The sequence below is a fragment of the Callionymus lyra genome, chromosome 19, assembly GCF_982586985.1.
Source record: "Callionymus lyra chromosome 19, fCalLyr1.hap1.1, whole genome shotgun sequence".
Classification (NCBI taxonomy): domain Eukaryota; kingdom Metazoa; phylum Chordata; class Actinopteri; order Syngnathiformes; family Callionymidae; genus Callionymus; species Callionymus lyra.
In genome coordinates, this window is record NC_141836.1 from 11,653,721 (window position 1) to 11,681,335 (window position 27,615).

The window sequence follows — 27,615 nt, forward strand, 5'->3', positions numbered from 1 at the left end:
CTTAAAACTCACATAAAACTACATCAAATATGTGAGTGAAAAGTGTATTTATAAAGTCACAAAAAAAACACACAAGACTACTGTAATGAAATGATCAATTTAATGCTCATTTAAAAAAGTTTATTCCATGTCGAACAACTGCTTGTTTACGTCAAGTGGATTCTACAAAAACTCAAACAGAGACTGTTCTGAAGTTACCTTGAATGCATGAGATGGTTTTTGCACAACAGTTATTATGTATCAACACCTATCTGTTTGTGTGAGAACAAAAGATCTGCTTTACTCGTTAAATAGGAAAAATTATAAAAGACAATCATGTCACTCCCTCCTTCAACTACTTGTATGAAATCATTTACAAAGATATTTTCCATTGTGTCTTGGTTGCGTTAAACACTGAGTTTTTACTGATGTAAATATACATTTGTAATGAAAGAAGAATTCTTTGAGCTGTGAGCAAAACATGACAGCAAACATTTACCCAGTCAAGGCGTCGGAGCTAATACTCGTCCCAGAGACAGTCGCTCCAATATTGTCCGTCAGTCTCAGCGGATCTGAGATCCTCGTGTGTTGTGATACAATCTCACAGTCCACAATCAGCAGGTTTTCTTCTTCAGTGGGCGTAATTATTGCTCTTCTCCATATCTGGAAGTGACACACGAGTTGTCCGACTCGCAGGGACAACCTGTGGCCGTTTTTAACAAGATCGACAACATCAACACAGTATTTTTTTTTAAGCAACAAATCAATCATCAATACAGTGAAGAGATATTGCTTTTAGTTAAAGAATATGTTTGGTCTTGAGACACATTTTTAACTGTATTAATATAATATAGTTCTGATATAGTTTTCGTAAAGCTCTCGTTCATTTCATCTGCTTGTTTCTTCCCATTGAAACGCTTTGTTTTTCCCCTTTTCTAACTAGGAGACGTGTTTCCTGGAACTGGTTCTCCCCAGACTGGCAGTGCTTGAGCGGCGAGAGAGGACAGGGGTGGCGGTCGTTGGGGTCATATCGTTCGGGCAGCCGTGCTGGAGCAAGATTTCAATGCAACCTTTGCTTCCTGACTTCCTGGCCATCATCATCGCCGTCTGGCACTGGTTGTCTTTCGCTTTCACGTCGATTCCATACTGCAGGGAGGAAGCACACGACAGAGAGCCAGTGAGTAAAGATCTATTCACATGATGCTCTTGATATACCCTCGTGTTATCTCAGGGTCAAGGTGACCCCAAGGCCCGAAAACAAATGTGTTTGTGAATAAAAATAATAAGGGAATTCGATTTTTTAATATAGCAATCAAATGCAAATATTTGTAGCACATTTATAAAATTTTAACATTGCAATTAAACCTCTGGCTGTGTAAAGCAGTGTTTTTCAACCTTTTTCAAACCAAGGTACACTGTTTCCATTGAAAAGAATCATGAGGCACACCACCACCCAAAATGTTAAAAAAATGGTACTATGTAGATCTCTTTTTACGACTGCACATCAACCAATCAGTCCAATAACCATTTGATTGACATACAGAGCAGCCAATCTCAGCTCTCTGGTCTTTTATTTGCAGATAAATAATGTTTTTTGAATAATTAGGTAAAATTTAATATTTGCCCACGGCACACCTGACGATCTCCCAAGGCATACTACTGTGCCACGGCACAGTGGTTGAAAAACACTGGCTTAAAGGACAAAATCCTGCTAGATCCTCGCGATGACTGAGGACGAGAGGATACAGTCGACTCCAGCAGCTTTTAAAGCTGATGTTTGGACGTATTTTGGTTTCAGAACAAATTAAATCAGTTACGACTTCGTCAAGAGTCTGTAAATCCTGCAACACCAGAGACAAGTACTTGTGCAATTCTTAAAATATATCCTTGTCATACAGTATTGCAATAAGTCAACCTGTATCGTGATACATATTGTATCGCAAGATTCTTGCCAATACACACCCGTGCTCTTGATACCATACTTTTATACCATCTTGATTGAGGTCTTCCATAAACGTACCCAGATGAGAAGTTGTGTCATGACAACGTCTCCCAGCTGGCAGGCAGCATGCAGGGCCGTCAGAGATGATGACGGTACAGTGTTGATCAGTTCTTTGCTGCTGTGGGCCAGCAGGAGCAGCAGTCTGGGCAGATCCCTGTCGGTCACCGCCGCCATCAGACAAGTCGCCATGTTGCCACCAGCCAAGACGTCGTCTGCTGATGTTTGGAGAGGTGACACGAATGCTCGCTGTTCATATTTCGCCCGTATCCAAGACTCTCTCTCTTCTCTGTGAAATAAGAATATCATGTATTAGATCGATAGACATAGAAGATAGAGAAGAGAAATACATCTGCCCTGTATTGTGTTGTATATGTATTAGACGGAGAGAGAGAGAGTATATACAATACAAATACAAATACAACAAGTCTGTTCTGTGGAGAGCCTCAAGGCCTGGGAGCCAAATCCGTCCTGGAACACCATTTTACGTGGCCCACAAGAGGGATGGATTCTATATTTAGCAAAAATGGCTTGCTGTTATTATTTCAGTTTATCATTGTTATTTCCACTATCAATAAAAAAAATATAGTATATGTATATATATATATATAATGTATTTTTTAAACTTTTGTTGTAGTTGATATGTTTTGGGGGTTTTTTAAGGTAAGAAAAAGACAAAGACTTAAAGTCTTTTAATCGCAAGAAAGCTATAAAATGACGTAATCTTGAAACTAAAAATAAAAGATAAAATGGAAAAAAAGTCTGTTATGACCTGCATAGATGCACCTTGGACCAGTTTAATGTGGGAATTATTCTTACTGACATTCAGATAAAAACAGTAAAAAATAGAGTTTGTTTCACTCGTTTCCACTAGTTTACAGGTTGTTTTTTTTAGTAAACTTGACTGAAACAAGCATCGATGTGTCAAGAGTCACAAGCTAATGTTACTTCAGAAAAAAACACCTTTCAGACAATAATAATCGATAGAACAGAACTTGTATAAATTATGTTTGTCTTTCTGTGCAGCCTGGCTCAAAGACCTTGCAGTACTTGCAGTACTTTTGTTTATCACCTCACCAATTTGGAGTTAATATTTGGCCCCTTTTGACGCCCATGGTGTAGAAGAACACTTAAATAGTATTCGATTGCAGTCGTGGACTCAACAATAACAGACTGTATAACGTGAGACAAGCACCGTGAGGCGTTGGGTGTGGGTTTGGTCCTTCCTTGTGTCCGGCCCTCCCAGATGCTGTTGGCCATGTGGTTCCCGATAGCAGCCAGAACTTGGGTGAGCTCCACAGGCCAGTCGTCCAGATCCAGCGAGCGTACACGAGACAAGTGCGTCCCGAGGTTTCTGTGGATCCCAGAACACTCGATGCAAATAAGCGCACCCAGGTTCAGGCTAGCCCAGGTGGGATCTAATAAACACAAAACAACAGTAGATTTTTAAAAATGTATTCTTCAATAAAAGCTGGTACAGTTTACTAGCTAACTGAAGATATGCTATGATATGAAGTTAAGCATCAAAATAATTAGCGCCAACATTTTTTTTATTTTCCAATGTCCTTATAAAACCCTGTTTTATGGGGACACCGTTTTACAGTTATGAGGTGGGAGAAAATGTTCCTAGATAATATTCTTTTAAACAAACATCTTATTTGAGAGCCAAATAGATGTTTAAAACTCACTTGGTGCTTCACAGTCCACACAAAAAGTATTGCCTTTGGTGTTTCGGATGGCCTGTCGGGCAACAGCCTCGCTCTGACTACTCCTGCGAGCCTGCCACACAAACAATGACCTTTTTCATAAACACATGACATAGTGACACAGTTTTCTTATGCCTCATAGAGTTGGAACTATGAGAAATTGTAGACACTTAGGAAGAACTTTTACTATCAACAAACAGCAAGTGTTGAAACTGTTCTGTGACAAGACTAACACGTTCATTATACTTCTGAATTTTTACCGGTTAGACTGACTCACCTTGTTTCTGCCGCTCTCACAAGCCTGCAGGCTGGCGAGGATCTGACTCTCTATCGCAGAAACCCAAGAGTCCCTCTCCTCCAGACTCTGGGCCTCAAAGTGCCACGTCTGTCCGGTGAAGGACACCACGATGAAGTCTGCATTTTCTTCATCTGGAAGTCAAACAAGAACTTGTTGATTTATTTTTTTTCGGACTTCTTTTATTCTGACATAAAGCATGCAAAGGTTTGCTCAACACAAATATTGGATGATGGTTTCAGGACAGGGATGGAGATGGAGACATGCAAGCATGAAGGAATTCTCCTGCACTTGTTACCTGTCTTATTAATATTTCTCAAGCTACCAAAGCTCTTTAATTTCCACATTTTGCGTTTTGCTGCTGAGCAAGAGATTTAGAAAGACGAGAGAAGAGAGGAAAAGAGGACGTTAAAAAAGGTGCTCAGGATATATTCAGAGGAGCATCTACTGTCGTTATTTTAGCATTTATAACGACAAAAAACAAGTTCAATATGTGTTCAATAAACCTCACCTTCAGCCTGACCGATAACCACGTCCCCTTTCTGATTCATGCTCTTCTTCCTCCGGTTCTTCTTCCTGTCACTCATGGGAGAAGACTGGCCGGGATCTTTCCCAGAAAAAGAACTCGCAGCTCCCTCAAGGCCATCTGCAAGTCCACAAAAACACTTTTTTAAAATCTCTAATTCTTGTCGTCTCCAGTCGTCGTCGAGGCTCTCACCAACACTTTGTGCTTTTGTAGACAAGGACGAAGCGCAGCGCTGGAGCGTCCGCTCGCCTCCCGAGGGAGACTGAGCGGCCGAACGGTCATCGGCCACGGACAGGTTGGGAGGACATAACTGCGGAACTTAAAAGTATGTGAAGGTTTATGTAGCTTCTATTTTTATTCCTCACAGCCTCCAGTTTCCATCTTAAACTCATGTTAAAAAAATGAATCCGCTAACATTAATGTAAATAAATACCTGTGCTGGTCGACTCTGCCGACGCCAGATCTTTGCTGACACCGTTCACTCCGGTGGTGGGGGGTGTAGGGGAGGTTCTCGCAGGGGCCACAGCTCGTGGGGGACGTTTCCCAGGGACCTTCACTGTCACACGGAGCAGGTCTATTTCCTTCCCATGGATGTTCTGAGTGTAGTCCTGTATTGGGTTGCAAAACATACAAACACAGGAAGTGGATTTTTATTACGGTATTTTTTAATATTGTCCTCAATTTAATCTGTTTATCGATCTGTTTATATTGAGCCAGATATTGAAATCGTAAATAAATATATCATGTGCTAAATATATAGTAGTATCTCGCAGTATAGCGATTCAGCTTCCGGGGTCTCGCTGTTTAACTTTAAAAATATATTGTAGCAGACGACAGTCAGTAGCAAAAGTCTTTATTCACTCTATTCCACACAACCACAGAACCAAGTTGAAAACACGAATTACCCACTTACTTATGGTGCCAATAATTACCTCCCATGATGCCTTTCTACACACTTTCTACAAACATCTACTTAGTGACGGCCGATTGGTCGCCACAATACTGTATTTAAATTATATATTGCTTTGTGATGGTTTGCTGGGCGGCAAAGCATTACGTGAGCTGTTCAGGTCCCCATTACTGAGAGTGTTGTTGAGAGCGATAATTACCTTATATGCAAATGTTTCCAAACAACTGTTGTTAATGTAAATCTTTTCCATTGTAGTGTCTTAATTATTAATAATTTAATAATGTTATGATATTTTATCAAATTATTTCAGTTTTTTTAAGTGTATAACTGTGTGACTATGAGGAAAATGTTTGTTAAAGGTTTATAAAAAGTGCAAGGAGGGATTAGGAGGCCTCGACATGGATATAAATAGTAAAAATGAAACTCATTTGCGGATTTCGCTTTAATGCAAGCAATAAACGAGGGACCACTCGAGAACTTTTTTTTTGAGTGTGCTAGCATGTTTCATATTTCTTCCTGAACTGTCTCAGCAGTCAGTGCTAAATTGATGTTTTACAGCGCTATCGATCGACCCCGCAGTGTCGTCTTACACTGGTGCTGGAGTGGTAGCAGAGCGAGCCGTTGTTGGTCAGCGTGACACATTTCTTCTTCCACTCCTTGTTCAGAGAACTCCCGCTTCGCTTCCACAAGATGCTCTGTCAAAAACAGCAAACGTTGGAAGCCATCTGATATCAACCATGATTCTAGTAGAAATGACTTGTGTACAGACCTGTTTGATGGGAGCTCCCCTGCTGATGCTGAGGTCGACTTTATTATCTGACGATTTCTTATCCGAGTCTCGATTCTGAGGGGGGAGATAAAAAAAACAAGTTACGCAATCATCGCCGACGCCGTCGAATGACCGTTGAAGCAGATGAGGATGGATGAAATAGGAGGTGAGGGACGATGAACTCACCTTGAAGAGAGACGGTCTACGCGGGATGTTCTTCAGGGAACGTGAGCTGCCCCCCCCCTCTCCGTGCGCCGGCCTCAGCTCTCTGTGACCGACCACAGGGGTGGAGGGCAGCGAATAGACGTAACCGCTACCCGGGCCGTTAATGGCCTGGACGCAGGATGACGGGGTGGTGATGATGGAAAGTACAAATGGGATGGAGGTAAGATGGGGGGGATGAGGATGATGTTAAAATAACGCCTCTGTCTCGTCATACCTGTCCAGGGAAGGATGCCGATCCAGGCGTGGAGCCTCCAGAGTGACTGGGAGAATTGGGAAGGGACTTGCAAGCCTGCAGCGCCGCCTGCTTCCTCTGAGCTACGATCTTCTGCGCGGCTGGTGATAAGACGGTGACTCATAAAGCATCAAGAGAGCGTTTCTGACGACCGCCCCGTCGGCAACTCACCCTCAGAGAAAACTCTGTCCACGTTGAACCCGTAGGTGGCGCAGGTCTCGTAGAAGAGAGAGTGACGCACGTCCACGCACAGCTGTCTGGCCCTCTGATCCTCAATCACTCGAGGGTTGGTGCAGCTGATCTTATCTGGAGACATCAAAAACATTCACTCGTACTGTTCATGAAAAGCTTGAATTGACTCGTGTGTGTTTCCTACCTTGAGTTCCCACCACAATGACGGGGATGTCGGTGCGGTGCGCGCTCAGCTGGCTGTAGAGCTCGTACAGTTCCACGAAGCTGCTCTCGTTTTCCAGGCTGAAGACCAGAATCACGGCGTCGACCCAGCTGCTGAACTGAAGGCATGAGGCACAGGGCGTCAGCTGACCAGGTATGATCGATGATTTGTACCAGGGGTGTCAAACTCAATCGCACAAGGAGCCAAAATGGTTTAGCAGTTTAAGCCATGGGAAAAAACTGAATGTTTGTTTACCAAACAGGAAGTCTTTGATATTATCTCTTTATTCTTTTAAGGCTCAATTTATCTTAATTAGATCTGTGTTTGATCTCAAACCAAAAACTAAATTGATTTTTTCCCCAGTGTGGAGAAAAACATAATCACAGGGTATGAAAGTATTGGGTCCGTCATGTGATGAAGTATCTGTAGTTATTGTTAACATACAATATCAGATCTGATAGAACCAGAGCTGTGCAGCCTACATTTGTATCTGTTTAAGTTAAAATATTTGTCTCATTTTACAAATATTTAATGTGAGTATTCTTATTCTATATTCTATTCTTCTATACTAGCGGTGCCGCTCTAGTACAATCAAGTTTCTTATCTTATCTTCAACACTTGCATCGTTATACTTCACCATGTGACCATAAATATTACTATATAGTTGGGCCACCTAAGATGAGTTTGACACATGTTCTTTAGTGGTAGAAAGAGGATCACCTGTGCGTCCGGAGGCCCGGCTTCCTCTCGGATGAGTAATAAATGGCTCTGGCCATCAACCAACACTTCCTTCTTATACCTCTCACCTGGCAAATTCAAAACAAATCGAATCACACACACACACATCCCTCCGTGTTCCAAGCAAGAATATGATGTTTGGGGAAAATCTGATTAGATAAGTGAGCTCTCACCATCAGGCTTCTCAAGTGCAGCATAACTGCCTGTCACGTATTTGTGCACCAGTGAAGACTTTCCACTTTTGAGAGTTCCCAGAATGCCCTGAAACACACGACAAGGAAATCTAAATCCAAAACTCTTAATAAAGTGTGTACAAGATAACTGTGTTCTAAAGTTCAACAGTGTTCTATGGAAGTATTTCAGATTATTGAATTAAACATTTCTAAAGTTTAAACCTTTTTTTTTTTTAATTGAAATGTTCTTTGTTTTCTAAGCATTTAATTATATATGTATATATGTTAAATGGTTTAATTTGTTTTATTGAATAATGACATACACTGAGTTCACACACGTTTTCCGTTGTTAATCGGGATCTTTTTTAGTTTTCCAGGAGGTTTAACGCGTCACAAAAGGATCAATGAATCATATTCAAGTGACTGTGTGGATGTCAGAAAGGTTAAGCTCAGAAACAAAGACAATTAAAGATCCTCACGTTATTAAACGCCGACATGTGCTGAGAAACAAACAGCAGCCGGTACATTTGTGCGTCACTCGCAGACACACCTTCCTCTGACAGGTAAATGCTGCACATACCTGACACACTTTGATTGTACCAGATATGAGTCCTGAGACTGTAGCATATGAGCTATTTTTTTTCCTAGCTGGTTCAACAACTTTAAATAACTTAAATAACCTTTTAGGATTTGCATGATTTCTTGCTACTGTTTACACATCTCTGAGGGCAAAAGTAAACGTCATGTAGCTTCTGGCTTTCAGTCTCTAACTTTGTTGTGATCTCACCAGTCTCAGCTCAGGAACAGATCTGCGCAGACACCACTCTTGGCTGTTGGCGATGTTCACTACCAAGAGAGGAAGAGTAAACATTAGGGGTTGCACAGGGAGAAACTATTTCAATGACAAACAGGAAAATGAATGACGTTGGTGAGTTTAAAATCTAAGTCAAGCTGTCACAGCTGTGTGGATTTAAGTATGGAAGTTAGAATATTGAATGATTTAGTTTAACATTTCAACCTTGATTTCTTTTTTTTTAATTTAATTGAAATGTTGTTTTTTTCCAAGCATTCAATTATTTGAGCAATAAAATTTAAAAGGATAAGTTTCTTATTGAATAATTTAAATAAAAAAAAACATCAAACCTTTTTGATTAGAGTTTTTACACAGAAAATGTTATATTGTAAATTAAAAAATATATATATATATTCAATATTTTTTAACTCATAGCCTTTTAAATTGGCTGATCTACTTCCATATTCAACTCTTAGTGTTATCTCTGGGTCAAGGTAAACGACCTCCCTGAGATAACACACATTAAAACACATCAGGGACTCAACGTCTCCCCACAACTCTAGTTTTCCAGTAAATATGTTAAATTGTAGAACGTTGATCTCGTCCTAAGCGCGGGAAATGCAAGAATCTGTCATCAAATTTAAAAATCTGGAAATTTAGGTCAAGAAATTACTCACATCTGTGAGGGCAACCATTTTAGAAAAGGCGTGATTATGACCAATTTTCAAACAGGAAAAGATGATGTGATCATCAACACAGGGTTAAGTCAAAGAGCAAATGATTACGTCTTTTTCTTTGAATACATTTTCATGTATTTGTGTCACAGACTGGAGCGTTGAACTTATACACAGACAGTCAGTCTCCTCCTCCGCCCCGCTGTTTCATCCAACCCAGCCTCTGTAGTAACAGCAGCAGCAGAAGCAGGAGGCCTGCCGGTTGCCATGGCAACACTTCCTCGTGTAAGTGTTCGTTTAGTTCTTCATGTGTGTGTGTGTGTGTGGATGTGTGGGTGAGAGCAGCCAGTAACGTGTAACGGTCTGAATAGACAATGAGTGAATGAATTCATGAAGCACACCCACAGACTGACACCCGCTCCTCAAGCTAGAATGTTGATGAAGAAACGCTGTGTTGTGTCCACGAGCGGCGTTCGTTACGAGGTTCAATGGGGGTACAGAGACACACAAAAAAAGAACATTGAATGCTCAGTATTAGATTTCCTTATGCAATGTTAAATCGTCACAGTATAATATTGGTAATATTTATCTGTTGAAAAAATCCTAGAATAAATTCATCTAAATATAAAGTTGAGTCGAAATATTTTAGACTTGATCTAGATAACGGGCTGTCAAACTCTTCACACAAGGGGCCAAAGTCTATTCGCAGTCCAAGTCATGGGCCAAACAAAATGTATATTTACCAAACAGGAAGTATGAGTTTGATTTGATGTGTTTTTTTTTATCCTTCGTGGCTCAATTTATCTTAATTGAATATTTTTATTTTCTCTCCTTCACTAAAGAAACTCCAGTTTTACTCATATTGTTGACATCTGCAATTTCTGTTCCCTATTTTATCTTAACTTCCTAATATGTCATGTTAACATGAACTTAAATTTCATTTCATTCGGAGCTAACCACATTAAATAACTTTGGCCCCAGGGCCTTGAGTTTGTGTGGACGAGAAGATTGTGTTTGTTTAAGGGATTAGTTATAACTGCAAACACAGAACCAAACAAAACATGTGATCTTTCAGATACAAACACACAAGTATACAAAAACACAAGTTCTTAAAGCAGCAATTGGAAGTGTTTCGTTCACCTAACGGCTGGTTTGATATTTAAATCCTGCTTCTTTAGAAAGTTCAACTGTAATCCATCATTTTAATCGGATAAAATACGAGAATGATGAATGATTTACAAATGGTTTAAAAGAAGTTGACACACTCATGCGTCAAGGCCGAAGACACCCTACCTTCCTCCTCACTGGAGTCTCTCTGGATGAAGACTGAAGGTGGTGTCGAGGAAGATCCCATTGAACTTGAACTGCTCTTAGTGAAAATGCCGCTGATGAATTTAAGCATCTTTCTGTCCTTCGCAGAAGTCCGTTGTTGGGCCTGCTGAGCCTCCCTGCCTAAACCAAGGTCCTCAGAGAGACTATTCAAGTCACTGTTATCAATGGTGCGGCTTTTACCTTTTCTTGTGGGCTTGGACACGAGGTTAGCGCCGGCCGGTAAAGAAGATGAAGCCGACTTTAGTTTATCCTTCCTGGGCATGTCTCTCATCACAGCTAACCCTTCAGAGCCTATCTCAAATTGTCTTGCCGTATGGACCCCGTATAAAGGGTCTCTCCATCCGTCTGACGAGCTAGTCTCGGCCCATGAGGCCCTACAAGGACCAGGGGAACGCATTGACACGCGGCAGTCTTTGCGGTCCAGACTCTGAGCTGAGGTAGGGCTGCGCTCCCTACACTCTCTGGAGTCTCTGCCCCGGATAGGGGCACCACTTTGAGTCTTCAGCAGACTCACAGGTCTCTGCCCCACGGGTCGGATCGGAAGGTTGGTCCTGGTTGGCGTTCGGATGGGTTCGAAAGCCTCTGTTGGTGGCGTAGAAACCAAAGATGGAGGTCTGGATTGTTTGGCCTCTGTAGTGTAGAGTGTACTTTCTATAATAGTCTCATCTCTGTGGGATTTGTGCATGGACTGGCTCTCCGATGGTAAGGATATCGAGAGGTTGGGGGGAGGTTTCTCAAGGTCAGTCCGTGGGGTGCCAACAGTGGCGGATTTGTCTCCCAGAGGGCTGAGTTGTTTCTGTTCCTTGTTCTTCGTGGTCGGTAAAGCTTTGAGTGCCGCTGATCCATTTTCAGCCACACCAAGCGTTTCTCCTTCTCTTGAGTGTCTGGAAAGTCCTGCACCCTTCTGGGCCACCGGGGTGCCGCTCTTGGTCTCCCCGCCTTTATCCTCCACAGCCTCTACCTTGACTAAGGTGAGGGATATGAGGTAGGTGGTCCGTTGCTGCAGGTTCCCGCCTCCACTCATGTGGTCAAACTTCAACAGACAGACAGAAGATGAATGAAAGCAGAGAGAGAGAGAGCGACCGAATGGAAAAAAGCAAGAGAAGAGAAACTTACGTGAAGACATGGTTGGTTTTCCTGGGGAGCCACGGGGGAAGCGGGGCAGGGACTCGCGGGCTTATCCATGATATGAATCTCTCCGTGAGATCAAATATCCAAACCCCAGATGAATTGATTATTGCTCGGCTACGCAGAGAAACAACATCCACTCCAAAAATAGTTCAGAGCTCTTTTGTGGCAGAAGAATCTCAAGTTGGGAGATAAATCTAGATCGAAAGGCTGCACATCGTGTTCCCGTTGGAGAATATTTGATTGTCTATATTAGCAGATATCACATCCCTCATACGTGAGAGGGTATAATTGGACTCTGGACACACGTCTACTTGCGCCACACATCGTCGGAAAAATATGTTACCTTCAGGTGTCGGGCAAAATGAAAAAGGATGAAATCTAAAGCATCATGTCTAGACTCAACACTGTGTGCAGTCCAGACCAGATCTCTGATGGCTTCATGTGTGTCGGCGGCAGCATCTGTCCAAAGAGGGAGGCAGCGGCACCACGCGTAACAAGGACATCGACGAAGGTTGAAGCGGTTTGGAGGAAAAAGCCAAAAGATACCCTGATACGATGAGGCTTGACGGTGCCTGGGTGGGTCCAGCCATTACGTCCCATTCAACGTCTCTCCGAGCTTCAGCATGTCTCAGGCGTGACAGGGAAAAAAAAAAAAGGTTCGCCTGAGCACAGGCAGCCTGCTGATCTGCCTCGGATCTGCTCCAGTCGAGACGACACCGGTTCAACCAGTCCTGAGCGTATCACATGGATGCACACAAACACATGCACCGCTCCTCTAGAACGCGCTGATAGGACTCTTCAATCTCCCTCCCTCTCCTCTTGCCTCCTCGCAGCAGTGGACTATCCATGCAGTGCAGAAGGACCCTGCCTCGCCTCCTTCCTCCTTTCATTGCTCCTGTGGGGTCGGCGTGAGATCCTGGCGTTTCCCTCCTTCCATCACTTTCTGTCTCTATGGCAGCGAGGAGGGGGCGAGGGCGTATATAACGGCATGTGTGGCAACACAGACGGGCTCCACTTCTAACTGGCTGGTGGGAGACAATGAGAGGGGATGCTGGTGTGGAATGAAACACACCAGCAGGGATTTTTCAGGACGTCTGTGTGCGTCCGTGTAGAAATATGCAGCGGCTTAAATAGTTTCATTGCATCATCTCCGTGTCTTCGGCGTGTGCGTGTGGGAGTGTTTGACCGTGTGTGGCTCCGCCTCGGTGGGAGGCTTGGCTTGTTTGTTGCTAAGGTGTTGCAGTCTTCCTGGCACTCCGAGAGCATTTTTTTTTCCACGTCCTTTCTCCTTTATCACTCAGTTTCATCCCTCTATCTCTGCTTTTTAAGGGGATTTCCTGTGAGGGGTATTGATCCGCCCTCCCCAGTGTGTGTTCATTAGCAAAAGTGATGGAGGATGAAGCGATAAAGTCAATACCAGAACACAGAAATCAATTTTGAAGCAGATGTTTGGACTAAAAGTAAAAGCAGAAAATGGGTCGGCTTCATTACAAGAAAAATGTCTTTTCGTTTACGATGAGGATTTGAGAAAGTATTATTCCCACTCTCCATATCGCAGGATGACACCGTCCACCTGCTCCACCCACCTCCCTCTTTCCTCCACAGACATACTTGCACTGCATACAAAAGACCTTTACAACTGCCTTTGGCTCAAACAAGCGCAGAGAGATGGAGACGTTGGCAACTGCAACGCCGACCAGATCACGCGGCTGGAATTCAAAATGTCCACACAAAAGCGGTTTACCTGTCGTCGCATTACTTAACTGTCCGATACAATTGTTCAGGTTGAATTACTGTATGATTACTTTGGACTGAAATTTTCAGAACAAGGGTTTTACTTTTTTGTCAATAAAAACATAAAGTAAAATAAATAAATCTCAGAAGAATCCAATGTTTAACATTATTTTTGAGTGGTGTAACAAAATATAGGGAGAGCCAGAACTTAAATATAAAATTGCATGTACAAGCGACATATAACTTAAATAGTATCGTAATGACTAATTGTAGAAGGATTTTGCGTTAACAATTGCAGCTAATAATTCCACTTTGATTTTCTTTTGTTTTTCATTTTTTGGGCAACACAAGTTTACGCCCAGAGATTCAAGAGGACACGAATTACACGTCAAGTCTTTTAAATTGTGCCCACATCTGAACCTTTAATCAAGTCGTGTCAAACTTACTCACACAAGGGGCCAAACTCCTTTAGCAGTTGAGGTTGTAGGCCGAACAAAATGTAAATTTAACAAGTTGTACATGACAGGAAGTATGATTGCGAGGCGCCATCTATCTTAATTATCTCTGTTTGTCCTTCTTAACCAAAACCGTCCAAATTCCATCCATTTTACTCTTATTAGAAGTCTCTGTATGATTGTTGATCGTCATCCGTCCCTTATCTTATCTCTATCACGTCTCTATAGATATATCAACATAAATATGAATCTATTTTAGGATTTGACTCCCTGACCTCGAGTTTTAAACATGTGGTTTAAACGAGCACATCTTATCATACATTTCCTGTACATGTTTTCTTTCAGTGCAGGGGAATCTTTACTGATTTGTATTCTAAATTCTGCATTTATCGTAATGCTGTGCTACGTTATTCTTCTCCACCAATCAAAATGCAGGACTTGCTTTCCACAACACTTGGCCTCAAATATGTGTTTGCCGTCTTATTTTGGCTCATAACTCTCTTGTCTGCCCCCCAGAGATGAAGCCGCTTTGATCAGCGCTACAGACCAGACACTTTGATAAATATTCAAACATTCAAATTAGTATTTTTGGGTCATCTGCTGGTTTTTTTTTTTTTAAAGATTTGCTACATCCTAAAAAAGACCTCAAAGTAAAGTGAAAGTCACAGAGGAGCAAATTAACCTTCAAACTGCGATCTTAATAAATAGATTTACTGAATTTAAAGAATAATATGTGCAGAAAAAAAATACAACCACGTATTACGAAAGTGTAACGATAACATGTACTGTAACTGCATCACTTTTTTACACGTTTTAATAATTATTATTTATGTATATAATGACTGGCAATATGTTTGTTAGTTGAAATGTTACTCACATGTTGCAAGTGTTCTGTTATACAGTAACTCCCTCGTCATGACGATGTTTTGAAGTTATTACTTTTTAAAGTTCTCCCCGGTCTGAAATCTTGGCGAACAAGAGGTTACAAGAGCAGAAAACTTTATGACGTAATAATGGCTTTACTCCTCCTCCAGCCAGCTGTTATCACACACCGCTTTGTCTATACAACGAGTACCTTGGAGGTTGAGACTCCTGGGATTGATGACGCGCAGTGACAAACCTCGATGACCAATCACAACAGAGTGGGTGTGGTTATGGTAAGCAAGATTTAATCTCCAGAAAACTGAATTTTCAGTGAGCGAGGCTTAAGCACATTTTCTAATGTAAATATTTAAATGAAAAGAGATTTTTGTACAAACGGAAACATACTGATGATACAATAGAGTCCAAGATCTATTTAAGAGACACATAAATCAACACACTAGTTGCTCTTCAAATCTGTTTTGTTAATCACCATACAATTATTTTGACTATTTAAAAAAAACAAATAAATTCAAAGCAATTTTTACTCATAAGTAGTATTCATTGACATTCTGATCATCTTTCTGGTGTATGCTTCTATTTATTGTTCTTTTTATATCTATATATCTTTATCTATATCTATATCTATATCTATATCTATATCTATATATCTATGCCTTTATCTATACCTTCATCTACAGTATATACCTATATCTATATCTTTATCTATATTTATATCTATATCTATATATATATATCTATATATTTTTCTCTATATCTATATCTTTATCTTTATCTTTATATCTATACCTTGATTTATATCTATATCTATGCCTTTATCTATATCTATATCTATATCTTTATCTTTATATCTATACCTTGATTTATATCTATATACCTATACCTTTATCTATAGATATAGATATAGATATCTATACCTATACTTTCATCTATGTCTATATCTATACCTGTACCTTTATCTGTATATCTATATCGATATCTATATCTATATATGTTGGTTTTTCTCTATATCTATATCTACAGTATATATCTATATCTATATATATATCTCTCTATATCTCTATATATCTATAGATAGATGGGTAGATAGATAAGATTTATTTTTGATATATTATGTGTATGTTTTTTGAGTCGATAAAAGAGGAAATGGTGCACAGATAATGAGCTTTAACCGTAAGGCTGTGTTGTCTGAGAGGAAGTGGCTTTGAGGGCAGTTGCACATTTCGACAGGAAGTAAGCCGCGCAGCAGGTTCCGTCCTGCTACCTTTGACGATGGCAGTTCACACACATCGTCATAGAGATGTTAGCCGATGACCTAATGTCCGTGCCTATACTTGTATAATTGAAACTTTCAGTCAGTAACTACTGTTAAATAATAGGAAACCTGGAGCGTTAAAATAAGGTTACTGTGAAACAGGAAGTGCAGTGAAAGATGAAAACATGTTCCTACACCCAAAACAGCAGCTGAACATATTTATAAGCAGAATGCAACCTTATGTGATGAATATTGAGCTCCACTATTGATTATCATGACCACATGCAACCCCGAGTTCAAAGTGACTTACCTTCTATGCTGTGCAGGTAAACCTTCAGGCCAGAGCGCAGCTGTGGATCCGATACTCTTTCAAACTGTCTGAAAAGTCTGTTGATCGCACGATTAAGTGATTCATGCCTCTTGACCTCTGCTTTTATTGCAGTGGAGTTCACCGGCTTGCTGCTGTTGTTCATCCTGAAACAACAAGTGCTGCAAAAACTGCTCACTTCAGCCCATCAGAAGTCTCGGTGACTCAAGATGCAGGAGAAACAATCCGTGTCTGCAGACATCGACGTGTGTGAGCTCTCAACCAACGTGAGCGTACTTCCTCGTTTGATATGTGACATGAGACGCCAGTGGAAACGTCTTCAGATCAATTCTTGTTTTTCATTAGTTTAATTCTTTATACAATTATACATAATAACAGAAAAAAATACATAAAACTGAATGTTGCAACTGCTAAACTATTTGCCCTACAAATCGTTTTGTTATTGGTAATAATTATTTTACCAACATTTAATTTATGTTAATGATAATTAAAATCCAAGAAGAAGAAGAAGATGATTTTATGGAAGTATATCAGTGCCATGAGTGGTTGGATTTATTTCAAATAATTTAATTAATTTTTTTATTTTGAATAATAAATATTTCTAAATGTATTACACAAATGTTAGTATAGCAGTGCCTAATAATATTTAGGCTATAAAAAGGCTTTAAAATATATAGATTACAAAGGGATATACAGGGAAATATAGATATTTATTACAATAATAAATTATATGAAAAGTTATATTTTATTTATTTTTAATATTGCAATATTTGTATAGAATTATTCAAAAACAAAATTGACCTTTCAACATAGAAATTATTGAATTGAATTATTAAAAAATATATATATCAATATTTCAAGATAGGAATCATTTAATTTAATTATTTAATAAAAACAAATTCCTTTCAATGTAGATATTCTGTTGATATATATATATTAAAAAAAAAAACTTGCAAGCTTTAAAAAACAACAACAATTCAATAAAATAAATCAACATAACTATTCAATATTCTTATTGCGCTGATATACTCGCATCTACTTTCTCATGTACACAAAAAAGATTCACCTTTACTCTTCCAATGGTGGGAAAGTTTATAAAAGGTATTAAAAATACATACACATTAGATTAAAATACAGCACACATATCACCAAAACAACACAATAATACACAATTTAAAATATTCTTTCTAATTAGCTGAGCAGTGGGAATAAAGGAACAGCAGAATCTCTCCAAATGTATCTAAAATGTGAAACATTTTCAACTGTATAACAAAATGAAGGCTCTTTGTGAAAATGTTATTTTTCTTTGCATAATTCACATAATTCTTAAAACAATACATGTTTTTGTTGTACAGGCCAGTTGTACATGACGACCTTTATTTTTTCAAAACTTGGATAAATTAGTTGAATATTCATTTATAATTAAAAACAAAGCTTAAAAAAGTTATTATTTTTATTAAATTAAAAACCAACTGATATTTTTTCTGTGGCTTTTCTAGAAATGTTTACATATTATTCATTCGTTGATTCTTTTTCTTGTTTCTCTCTTTGAAAAGTGACGTCGCCAACACCCAAACGTCAAGCACGCGACTGACGTCACCCGTCAACACGCCCTCTTCGTCTACCAAAAACATTAGCCCAGAGGTTGGCGTCTCAGAAATACTAACGGAACCGTTTCGATCCCAAGTCCAGGCGGAAGCGAGCCAGCTGATCTGTCCACGATGGTGTGCGGCGGCTTTACCTGCTCCAAGAACGCGCTGTGCTCGCTTAACGTGGTTTACATGGTGAGTGAATCATCGTGCTAGCGACAGGCTAGCGACAGGCTAGCCACGTTAGCTCAGGCTAGCTAGCTAGTCAATGAATCCAGCTACGCCTAGACCGCATATTCCCTTCACTAATACCGTCTTTTTTTATTTCTCTTAAGAAATAATTGGGTATATTCATCTAGTTTCTCCGTCTAAATGGAATATATGATTTAATTTTGGCTGCATTTACTGTAGAACTGTATGTAGACATGGTTCCCTGTATGTAGCATGCTAGCTTTCGCAACTACTGTTTTGTTTAAACCCCTGGTCGTAAACAACTACATGTCTTTGAACCCTATTGGGACTTGAAAGATGAGTGAAAACCGTTGAAACGCACAAGAAAATGAACATCACTTTCATATTCGTTATGATATATTACCATTGCGAATAATTTAAAAGTACAAAACCTACATATTATCGCCGTTATTACAATTTATAGAAAAATAAATTCGATTAATAGATGTATTATTCATCAATGAGGTTGAAAACTAACGTTTACTTAATCTATCGGATGTTTAACTGTAAGTCCCGTTTTCAAAATGTTTGTGTTTGTTGTGTCTATTTTCATAAACGTCAATGTATATACAAGTAACCTTAAAAATACTTTTGGTGTTCAACACATTTAAGAATCTGAAAGAAATGTCAGACAGAAAAGAATGGATTCTGTGTAAATCAGAGAAATACCATGAATTCTAAATATTAACGGCTCGACATTATTCATGAACATTTATTGAATTTCTTTGTCGAAACAAAAGCAAGGTTGTTTATGCTTACGTAATGTTTTTTTTTGTTTGTTTTGCATCTTCTGCCTCCAGCTTCGTCCTCCAAGGGGTCAATAATATAGTGCTTTCTGTTGTTGTATATGTGCAGTCAATAAGCTGGCGTCATTTTACGCATTTTTGTCTCCTTCTTGACATCAAGAACATTTTCAAGTTCTCAGTGTTCTGAAGTGAGGAAATCTGGTGCTTCTGTCGAAAGTGTTTTTATAAATAACTCCTTACAATATTGCAAAACATCCAACTAATACTAGTTCTTGTAATTAGATTCCTAGTATACTTAAAATGTATTGTATTTCCTCTCATCAGCCATACTGTAGATATAATATATATAAATATCTTCGTCCTCCTCGTCCAAAAAGACACTTGCAAATACCTCCATACTGCTTGTCTGTCATGTAAAATATTCAACAAGTCTTTTGCTTAAGCTTTAAGTTATATTTGTAGTAGAAGCAAAAGACTACATGAAACGAAAAAAACAGGAAACACTTGGAAGATCACAAGAGTAACTCCAAAAAGAAACGGATAGTAATCCGAACCCATAGTCGACTTGATGGTGATTTTTGGGTGAACGATCCGTTTAAATATACTTAGTTGTTCCTGTTGTGTTTTCCAGTCAATGAGTCTTTGCTCTGCAGCTGGTTAAAGAATGTAACCCAGAGGTTAATACATCAACTTAAGCCCTCCTATAAACAAACATTAAGACAATAAATACACAGTACACTCAGTTTTCTCTTTAATAACACACAGGCAGCCATTTCATTAATATTTATATGTGCTTTGTTTCGCAACAACAGCCCCAACCAGTCACAGACAAGCAACAAACTGTTTTCGTATTTTGTGAGTCACTAACTCGCTTGTACATATTTGAATTAGAGCAGAATTTCTCTTCAGAGAAATTGTAAACAAGAGCTGTTCAATTTCTATTAGATTTGAGAAAAAAGAAACCGTCACGAATAATGCAGCACAAATGGATGTTTCAGATGAATAGTCCTTGCCTTAACATTGACAAAGAAAAGAGTGAAGATGTTTTTTACACGGGCTCATGTGATGTTGTGCCCTCCAGATTCCAATAGTTTCAGCTGACTTTTCACTTCCTCCCTCCACAGCTCGTGGGCCTGCTTCTCATCGGAGTCGCAGCATGGGGCAAAGGCTTCGGCCTGGTGTCAAGTATCCACATCATCGGTGGGGTCATCGCTGTCGGGGTCTTCCTGCTGCTCATCGCCATAGTAGGACTGATCGGAGCCATACACCACCACCAAGTCATGCTCTTTTTTGTATCCTTAACTGGGTTTACAATATACAGTAGTTAAAAAATATGAAGGACATGTTTCATAACTAATGTTTTTTGATCATCTGTAAAACACACTAACACAGATAAATTATGTTGGACATTATTTTTTTTTTTACACATTCAGCAATGTTTCATTGTAGGTTGCACTGTAACCTCAAGACAACTGGTCCTTGTTGCTGCTTTAACATGGTGCCTCAGTATATGGTCATCCTCTTTGTTGTCTTCCTCTTCCAATTCGGGGTCTCTTCATCCTGCTTGGCTATGAACCGTGGACAGCAGGTAAACTCGTTTACGGTGATATTTAAATCGGCTAAATAATTGTATATTCATGCAGATTTATTTTTTTATAGGAGGCACTTCTAAATTCTACTTGGACTATGATGGAGAACAAAACAAAAACGGACCTGGAGAGTCAGCTCAACTGTTGTGGTCTGCTCAATGTCACTGCTAACCAGGCACAGTTTGAGCAGGATTTACTAAACTGCCCTGCGGTAAGTCTAGTTTTTCCTCAAACATTAAGAAAAATACTTTATAAGCTAACCAATAAATGACAATTTGTGTTGTGTTCTGTTGCTCCCTCTTATGGTTCTTTTTTCTGTAGAAGATAATAATTGTCATTATACACAGCGTGTACAAATGTATTCATATACATGTTTTCTAGTGAGAAAGATAGCAGTGAATTTGTGAATTTTCTCTAGGGCTGAATTATTATGTAAAAAAATCTAATTGAGATCATTTTTTCCGTTATGCGATTGCGATTAAATATGCGATTGTCTTTTAAATTCCTCTTTTCATAGGTTTTTTCGCTAATAGAATGTATAATATATAATAATCATAAATATAAAATGTATTTCTTTGATTGTTAAAAAAAAGTATTAAAGACACTGTTAAGGTAAAGATAAATAAAGCATATATCGATATCTGTCAATATGTGGGACAGTTTATTTACTTCAGTTACAGTTGTAAACAAACGTAGAGTAATACTTGAAACGTTATAAATACACACTGCTAATACCCCAAGACATGGTAAAAGGTGTGTTGTGAACATTTATATTCATCAGTCAGTTATATATCACACACACGTCTGTGCAGAGTAAAACTAAAGTTCTTCTCTGACGTTCAAGGGAAAGAAAGTGTCGGTCATTCTGCCTTTCTTTTCCAGCTTCCACTTTTTTGTACCTTGTTCTTGTTTCTCTGACATCTTTAAGTTTCCTGTAATACAAAATCATAATGTTATTCAAACAATTTGAATTGTGTTGTTGTAAGAAAAAGAGAAACTTAACTGTGCAAACATGTCACGAGTCACTAAACTAATATATGTACCAATGTCTGGCTGCGAAGCTAGACTGTGTTTTTACGTCTTTCTCCGCTTCTTCTGCTCGTCAGTCAAATGACGTCGAACATTAAATTGAATACAATCACAACCTTTGCGATATGAAAATAAAAGATGTTAAAATCGCGATTAATCCAAAAATGATATTAATCATTCAGCCCTACATGTTAAAAGTGTCTTAAGTAATAGTGTTGTATTGATGGTTTTCTTTGTTCTCAAATCAGTGACTATCTCTCCAACTTTAGTAATTAAACTGTATTGAGTATCAATTAAGAATGACATTTTGGCCTTTTTTCATTATTGGGAAATAATAGTTTTAGATTTTTTAGAATCTTTGTCAGTTTAACTAGTGGAGTTGATACCTAAATGTTATCAAAGACAGATTTTATCTTTTTTACGCAACAGTAGAATTTGATGTTTCCAAACAGTGAGTTTCTTTGAAGAAGAATGTAAACAGAACTTCATTTTTGTTTTCTTGTGTAGATGCACAAGAGGCATCCTGTATTAAATTGTAGGATTTACCTTCAACATGATTTAAAATTTGAAAAAAGAACTGAGTTAAAGTAAAAACTCAACCTCGACTGTGAGAGTACTGTTCCTTCAAACTGACACTAGATGGCGAAATTATTTCCCAATAGCATAACATGGTGTCCTGTATGTTACATTTTCAACGGAAACGTGTACATAAACACGTTTTGTAATCTTTTTTTAAATTGATGGTTCTAATATATGCCTGTGTAGTCACTAAACCTTCAGTCATCTTAAGAATATTTATAAATCATACTTCTTTTGATCAGGATTTTCTCCTTATGTTACATTTACAAACAGTTGATATTTAGACATTTTTAAAGATGTATATATACATATATATATAATTTAATGAACTGTTCATGAAGCACAATGAGCCCCTTTATGTCAACCCATCAGTCGGGTGTATGTGATTTCATAAGATGAAGCATGTACTTTTAACAAAATGTGAAAGTATGTTTGTTTTTTTTCCCCGTTAGTGGTAATTAAAAATAATAATTTCAAGCGGAGCCATGTGAGGCAAGAGTGCACTCAAGTGGTGTAATTGAGTTCAGAATTAATTAGATGCAAAGATATCATCTTAAGACTGAGACGAGTCTCCTCCTAATTTTTCAGTTAGGACGTGTTGCAAAGTGCAGAACGCTGTGCAGAAAAGCCACGTGGCCAGTCAGAAGACATCAGCCACAACATGAATAGAAAGTGGAGCAGCGAACTGCCACATAGTATTACATTGGTAATATGGAGGAAACTGGACCAGAGAGGATAACTATGAGGGACTCTGGGGGTTTGTTGTCAGCTGGATAAAGTTGTCATGCACTTTATATACCAGCACCAGACCACTTAAAACCACCAAAATGACTGTCAATGGCTAATGACGTTGTACCGACTGGGCTTTAGGCGTTTCATGTTTTCTTTTCTTGTCTATAAGTCACATGATGCAAACATGAGTTCCTTTAAGTCCACTGTAATGATTTAAAGTTTACAAATATGGCTGCCTTAATGAAAATGTTTCATCCATGGAAGGACCTTTTGTAAATGTGTCACACTTAAAAGAACCATTGGACTAAACCAGGGATATCGGAACTCTTTTTTTGATCACATGACAGGTCGGGCCCAAATTAAATGTTATTTAACTCAGAAGTTCAAAGTATAAACATGTTAATATCTTTCACCAGTTCTACACAGAATTGTGAGCTTCTTTCATGGGAAAATTTAAGGAATTAGCTTCAACATTTAGCAGTTTCACTTTATAGTGTTTTTGTTTGACTCTGGATTTTGTCATAAAAATCTTAAGTGACTGGTTTACGGATGCCTATTACGATACAGGAGCAGCTATACGAAATATTGCGATCTTTTATTTGCCTTGAAACCCAAAGCTGTCCAAACAACGCTGTAAAAGCTGCTGGACTGTATCTTTAGCTGCGGAGGACGTAATGACTGCTGCCATCTAGTGGCTAGAAGTTAAATTGCAACACCAAAATTAACCAACACTTTGAATATATGCTTCTTTTTTTTTAATTCAAATTATTTTATTTTACACACAATTTATTGAAATAAGAACCATAAATAAATCTTCATGTGTATCAATATTTTAACACGACCCCATTAATAATACAGTTTATTACATTGACTACGACCCCATGAAATGGTCTCGAGCCGCGAAAAGGTCAGCGTTCTATGAGCGACGTTTGTCATGTTGGTTAAAGGCAAAGTGTGATGACCATATGAGGACACTCAGACCTCACAAGGTCACAGTCGATAAGCCAGCAGTCCTGCCTCTGAAGGCAGACATGATGACACAGAGAGTTAAAGAAGCAGTTCATCCATATGAAGCTCTGAAATGGAGAGAATGGCCTCAAATAAAAGCCATGTTTAGGTTGTTGATGTAGGTCAGTGTTTGTAAGTCCAGACCCAGCACTGATGGTTAAGCTGACGTTCAAACGATGGCTTCGGGTTTTCACCAAGTCCTTGCTTTTATTCTCGATTGCAGACGTGCAAAAAAACCCACTGCTTCACTTGTGGGGACATGATGCTGCAGCATGCATCAGAAGCGCTGAGGATCCTGGGAGGAGTTGGACTCTTCTTCAGCTTCACAGAGGTGAGTGACTCACATCAACAACAAGCTCGTATCAAAAGGTTTCTGCTTGAAAGTGCCATATTCAGATGTGTTTGTCTCACTCCCTCTCAGTGAACTGTTGCCTGTGAAGTTAACCCGTGAAGTCACATGTTTGTTTGTCGCACACTTTTTCTCGGGCAGATCCTGGGGGTCTGGCTGGCGGTGCGCTACAGGAACCAGAAGGACCCGCGAGCAAACCCGAGCGCTTTCCTATAGTCTGTCCTCGCGCAAGGCTCCGCACACACACCGGCTCACGTCGCATCCAAACCCCATAGATCTAGAGACACTCGGGCACCATAGAACCGGACGACAACGTTACAGACTGACCAGTACGACCGACGACCCCCCGGATGATCTGGAAGCTCGTGTATGAAAGGAGTCCATGTAGGCACCGTGACCGTCCTTGAGTTTGAGTCCCAGAACCCTGACTGCAGCTTTCAAAACTCCTCTGCATGAGTCCTGCATACATAGTCACACACACACACACACACACACACACACACACACGTTCTCTCCTGTAGTGCCGCCGCAAAAACAAATAATCCTCTGATCAGCTTGATTTAGAACCGTGGGTTTGTTTCTGTGGACGCAGGAATAAGCAGATAGAAGTCGACACTAGGCCAACTGTACCTGAGCCAACTGACCAGAACACGATGGACAAGCCACCAGACTACAGACCTGATGTTGTAAATAGTCCTTAAACTCTGTAGTTGACCCGAACTCCTCCTCGCCCATCTTCTAGTTTGCGTTCTCCCCCACCCCCCTCAAGACGACAGGAATCCTCCCTCAGTGTCCCCCCTGTGTCGCTCCATGATGTGGATTAGTGTTTGCAGAACCCACATGTACTTGCTAGATCCTCCTGTTGAACTGGAAAACCTCCAAACCCCAAAAATGAGTCGAATAATCCTCGTTTGAAATTGACCTTCTTTTGTTTTTTAAAAAAGAGTGCTTTCTCCTGGTCTTTTTACTCGATCTACTTTCTGTTGCTGCTGTTTTTTTGTTCATCAGTGTTAAATGATTTGTTAAATAAATGTGTTAAATGTATCAGGATTTATTTAAGTGTGACGCACATTGATGGAACTTTTGGTGATGATGATGATGATGATGATGATGATGATGACATTTCCAACGCGTGACTTATTTTATGATGTTTTACTTCTGAGGCTTAACATAATTGTATAGAATATTGTCTTACTTGAACCTGTCAACTTTAATTTAAATTTGTTTTCCTGGTACCGGTGTAAAAAGAGGCGATGTTTTGGTTTTTCAATATATTACCCTTCACTCTGACTTGTGTGCACTTGTTTCATTCTACTTTGAATTTTGACTTAATTTTACAGAAAAATAAAAAACCTTAAAGGAGACGATGATGCGGTGGTAATTATTTTTCTTAACCAATCAAACACTCAAGGAGCCGATTTTTTATTTACCGAACAGGAAGTAAGTGTTATTTTGATATCTTTTTATTATTCCATCATGAAAACGCATTCATAATCTGTCTCTTCTCGTTATAGGTCAACATAAACATGGCGGGCGGGCCATATAAAACGACTTGCCAGGCCAGAAGTATTTTACACGTTTTTCAAAACCATAATCAATATTATATAACTTGGCAGAGGTCAAAGTGAAGCAGCTGGGATGAGGATCATGAAAAAAAAAAAAAAAGGGTGCAACTCATGTCTTCACACAATGTTCTGCAGATGAGGCATCAGAATAATTAGGTGTCAAACACTCGTGTCCTTCGCCTTACAGGAGGATTTTTTTTTTCTCGCAATTAACAAACTGCCACACATCTTGTCAGTGTGTTCTCGGTGAAGGGCCCGGTGCCAGTCGCCTCCCTGGAATGTGTGCCGGGCGCGTTCACTGGGAGACGCTGCGGAGAGTGGCACCAGCAAGGACGACCATCTGTCCTCTCACAGATATAGCTCTGGCTCTTTCCGCGCAGAATCTTAAACCATTTGATCCATGTGGTCCTGCTGCACTCCTTAGCAATGTCGGCCCCGTTGTTCGGGCTCTTTATGTCCATAGTATTTGGATCGATTCAGTCTAACAATAGATTAGTCTCAACTAAGATACATTTACTGGAGTGATCAAACAAAGTGACAAAGAAATATTTGTAGTATTGTTGAGTACTTGACTCTGGTGTTGCGGAATTTATAATATTCCCACTTAAAATGGCTCAAGTGAATGTTTGTTTGATATCAGGATACCGGGGCAACAATACGATACTGTAGTAACGAGTATATATTTGTAGGATTGTCGAGTACTTGACTCTGGTGTTGCGGAATTTATAATATTCCCACTTAAAATGGCTCAAGTGAGTGTTTGCTTGATATCAGGATACCGGGGCAACAATACGATACTGTAGTAACGAGTATATATTTGTAGTATTGTTGAGTACTTGACTCTGGTGTTGCGTAATTCACAGACCACATGACTCTTGACGAAGTCGTAAATGCTTTCATTTGTTTTGAAACCAAAAAATGTCCAAACATCAGCTTAAAGAGGCTCAAGTGGACCGTATCCTCTTGTCCTCAGTCATCACCAGGATTTCATTGTTCCTTTAGCTAATAACTGCTACTATATAGCGGTCAGAAGATTAAGTGCAACACAAAAATAAACGAATGTGAATATTTGCAGGTGAATTCTCTTTTACTCTTTACTCTCATTTATATTAAACACGCATTTATTTTTTATATAGTATTAATATTGTTTCCTCCGTGTCCTCGGCTTGCGATTTCTCACAAAGTGGATCAAAAACTACGGTATGTATTTTAATATTTCTATTGATCACTCGACTGAATCCACGAGAAGAGAAACGTTGTGATTTCCTTCTGCCGAGGATGTCGTCGCCGGCGCGGATGTAACGTCCAAGAGATTTAAAGACGAGCTGTCACGCCTAGAAATGTCATTAGAAAAATTGGATCCTTTCCCCGAAACGCCTCCACAAATGCTGCTGTTTCAAAAGATTAAACTTGTTTTCCACCAATTTCACATTCTTATCCCTACTATTCCCCACCAGGGATATACTTATCTTGTGTTATGCCGGTATAGGTGGATATATTGATGTATAGATGGATGACTTTTATTCTACTTTAAGGGCGAGGCTAGAAAACATTTAATCAGAAATGGAGAACCACAGGGGTCAATATTTGGACCGCCAATGTAGATGGATACATTTTTTTTTAAATCGGGTTTTGATCTTTAACATTTGTGCACCTGTGTGTGCGTTT

General features: G+C 39.4%; 2 protein-coding genes across 6 annotated transcripts; one reads left to right on the top strand and one right to left on the bottom strand.

Moving 5' to 3' along the window:
• Positions 1-85: 85 nt before the first annotated feature.
• On the bottom strand, positions 86-16,780 carry agap2 (ArfGAP with GTPase domain, ankyrin repeat and PH domain 2). 5 transcript variants are annotated; one of them, XM_087781522.1, is made up of 21 exons: positions 11,862-12,966; positions 10,926-11,778; positions 10,707-10,865; positions 8,734-8,792; positions 7,947-8,034; positions 7,756-7,841; positions 7,018-7,153; positions 6,813-6,947; positions 6,624-6,742; positions 6,371-6,517; positions 6,185-6,259; positions 6,006-6,110; positions 4,939-5,113; positions 4,698-4,823; positions 4,491-4,625; positions 4,278-4,337; positions 3,962-4,113; positions 3,667-3,757; positions 3,174-3,396; positions 2,000-2,267; positions 86-1,125 (listed from the first exon to the last, which is right to left on the bottom strand). In XM_087781522.1, the coding sequence occupies exons 1-21, from the start codon at positions 11,928-11,930 to the stop codon at positions 919-921; spliced, it is 3,468 nt and encodes a 1,155-aa protein (XP_087637648.1). In that variant the 5' UTR covers positions 11,931-12,966; the 3' UTR covers positions 86-918. The 5 variants fall into 5 exon arrangements, with proteins under 5 accessions (XP_087637648.1, XP_087637646.1, XP_087637649.1 ...); XM_087781520.1 differs by having other exon boundaries at positions 10,707-11,778; XM_087781523.1 differs by lacking the exon at positions 6,371-6,517 and having other exon boundaries at positions 10,707-11,778; positions 11,862-12,965.
• On the top strand, positions 16,679-25,746 carry tspan31 (tetraspanin 31). Its single transcript, XM_087781525.1, has 7 exons — positions 16,679-16,796; positions 18,087-18,314; positions 20,221-20,388; positions 20,604-20,684; positions 20,756-20,896; positions 24,257-24,364; positions 24,524-25,746. Exons 2-7 carry the CDS (start codon positions 18,252-18,254, stop codon positions 24,596-24,598), a joined length of 636 nt encoding a protein of 211 aa, XP_087637651.1. The 5' UTR covers positions 16,679-16,796; positions 18,087-18,251; the 3' UTR covers positions 24,599-25,746.
• Positions 25,747-27,615: the final 1,869 nt, after the last annotated feature.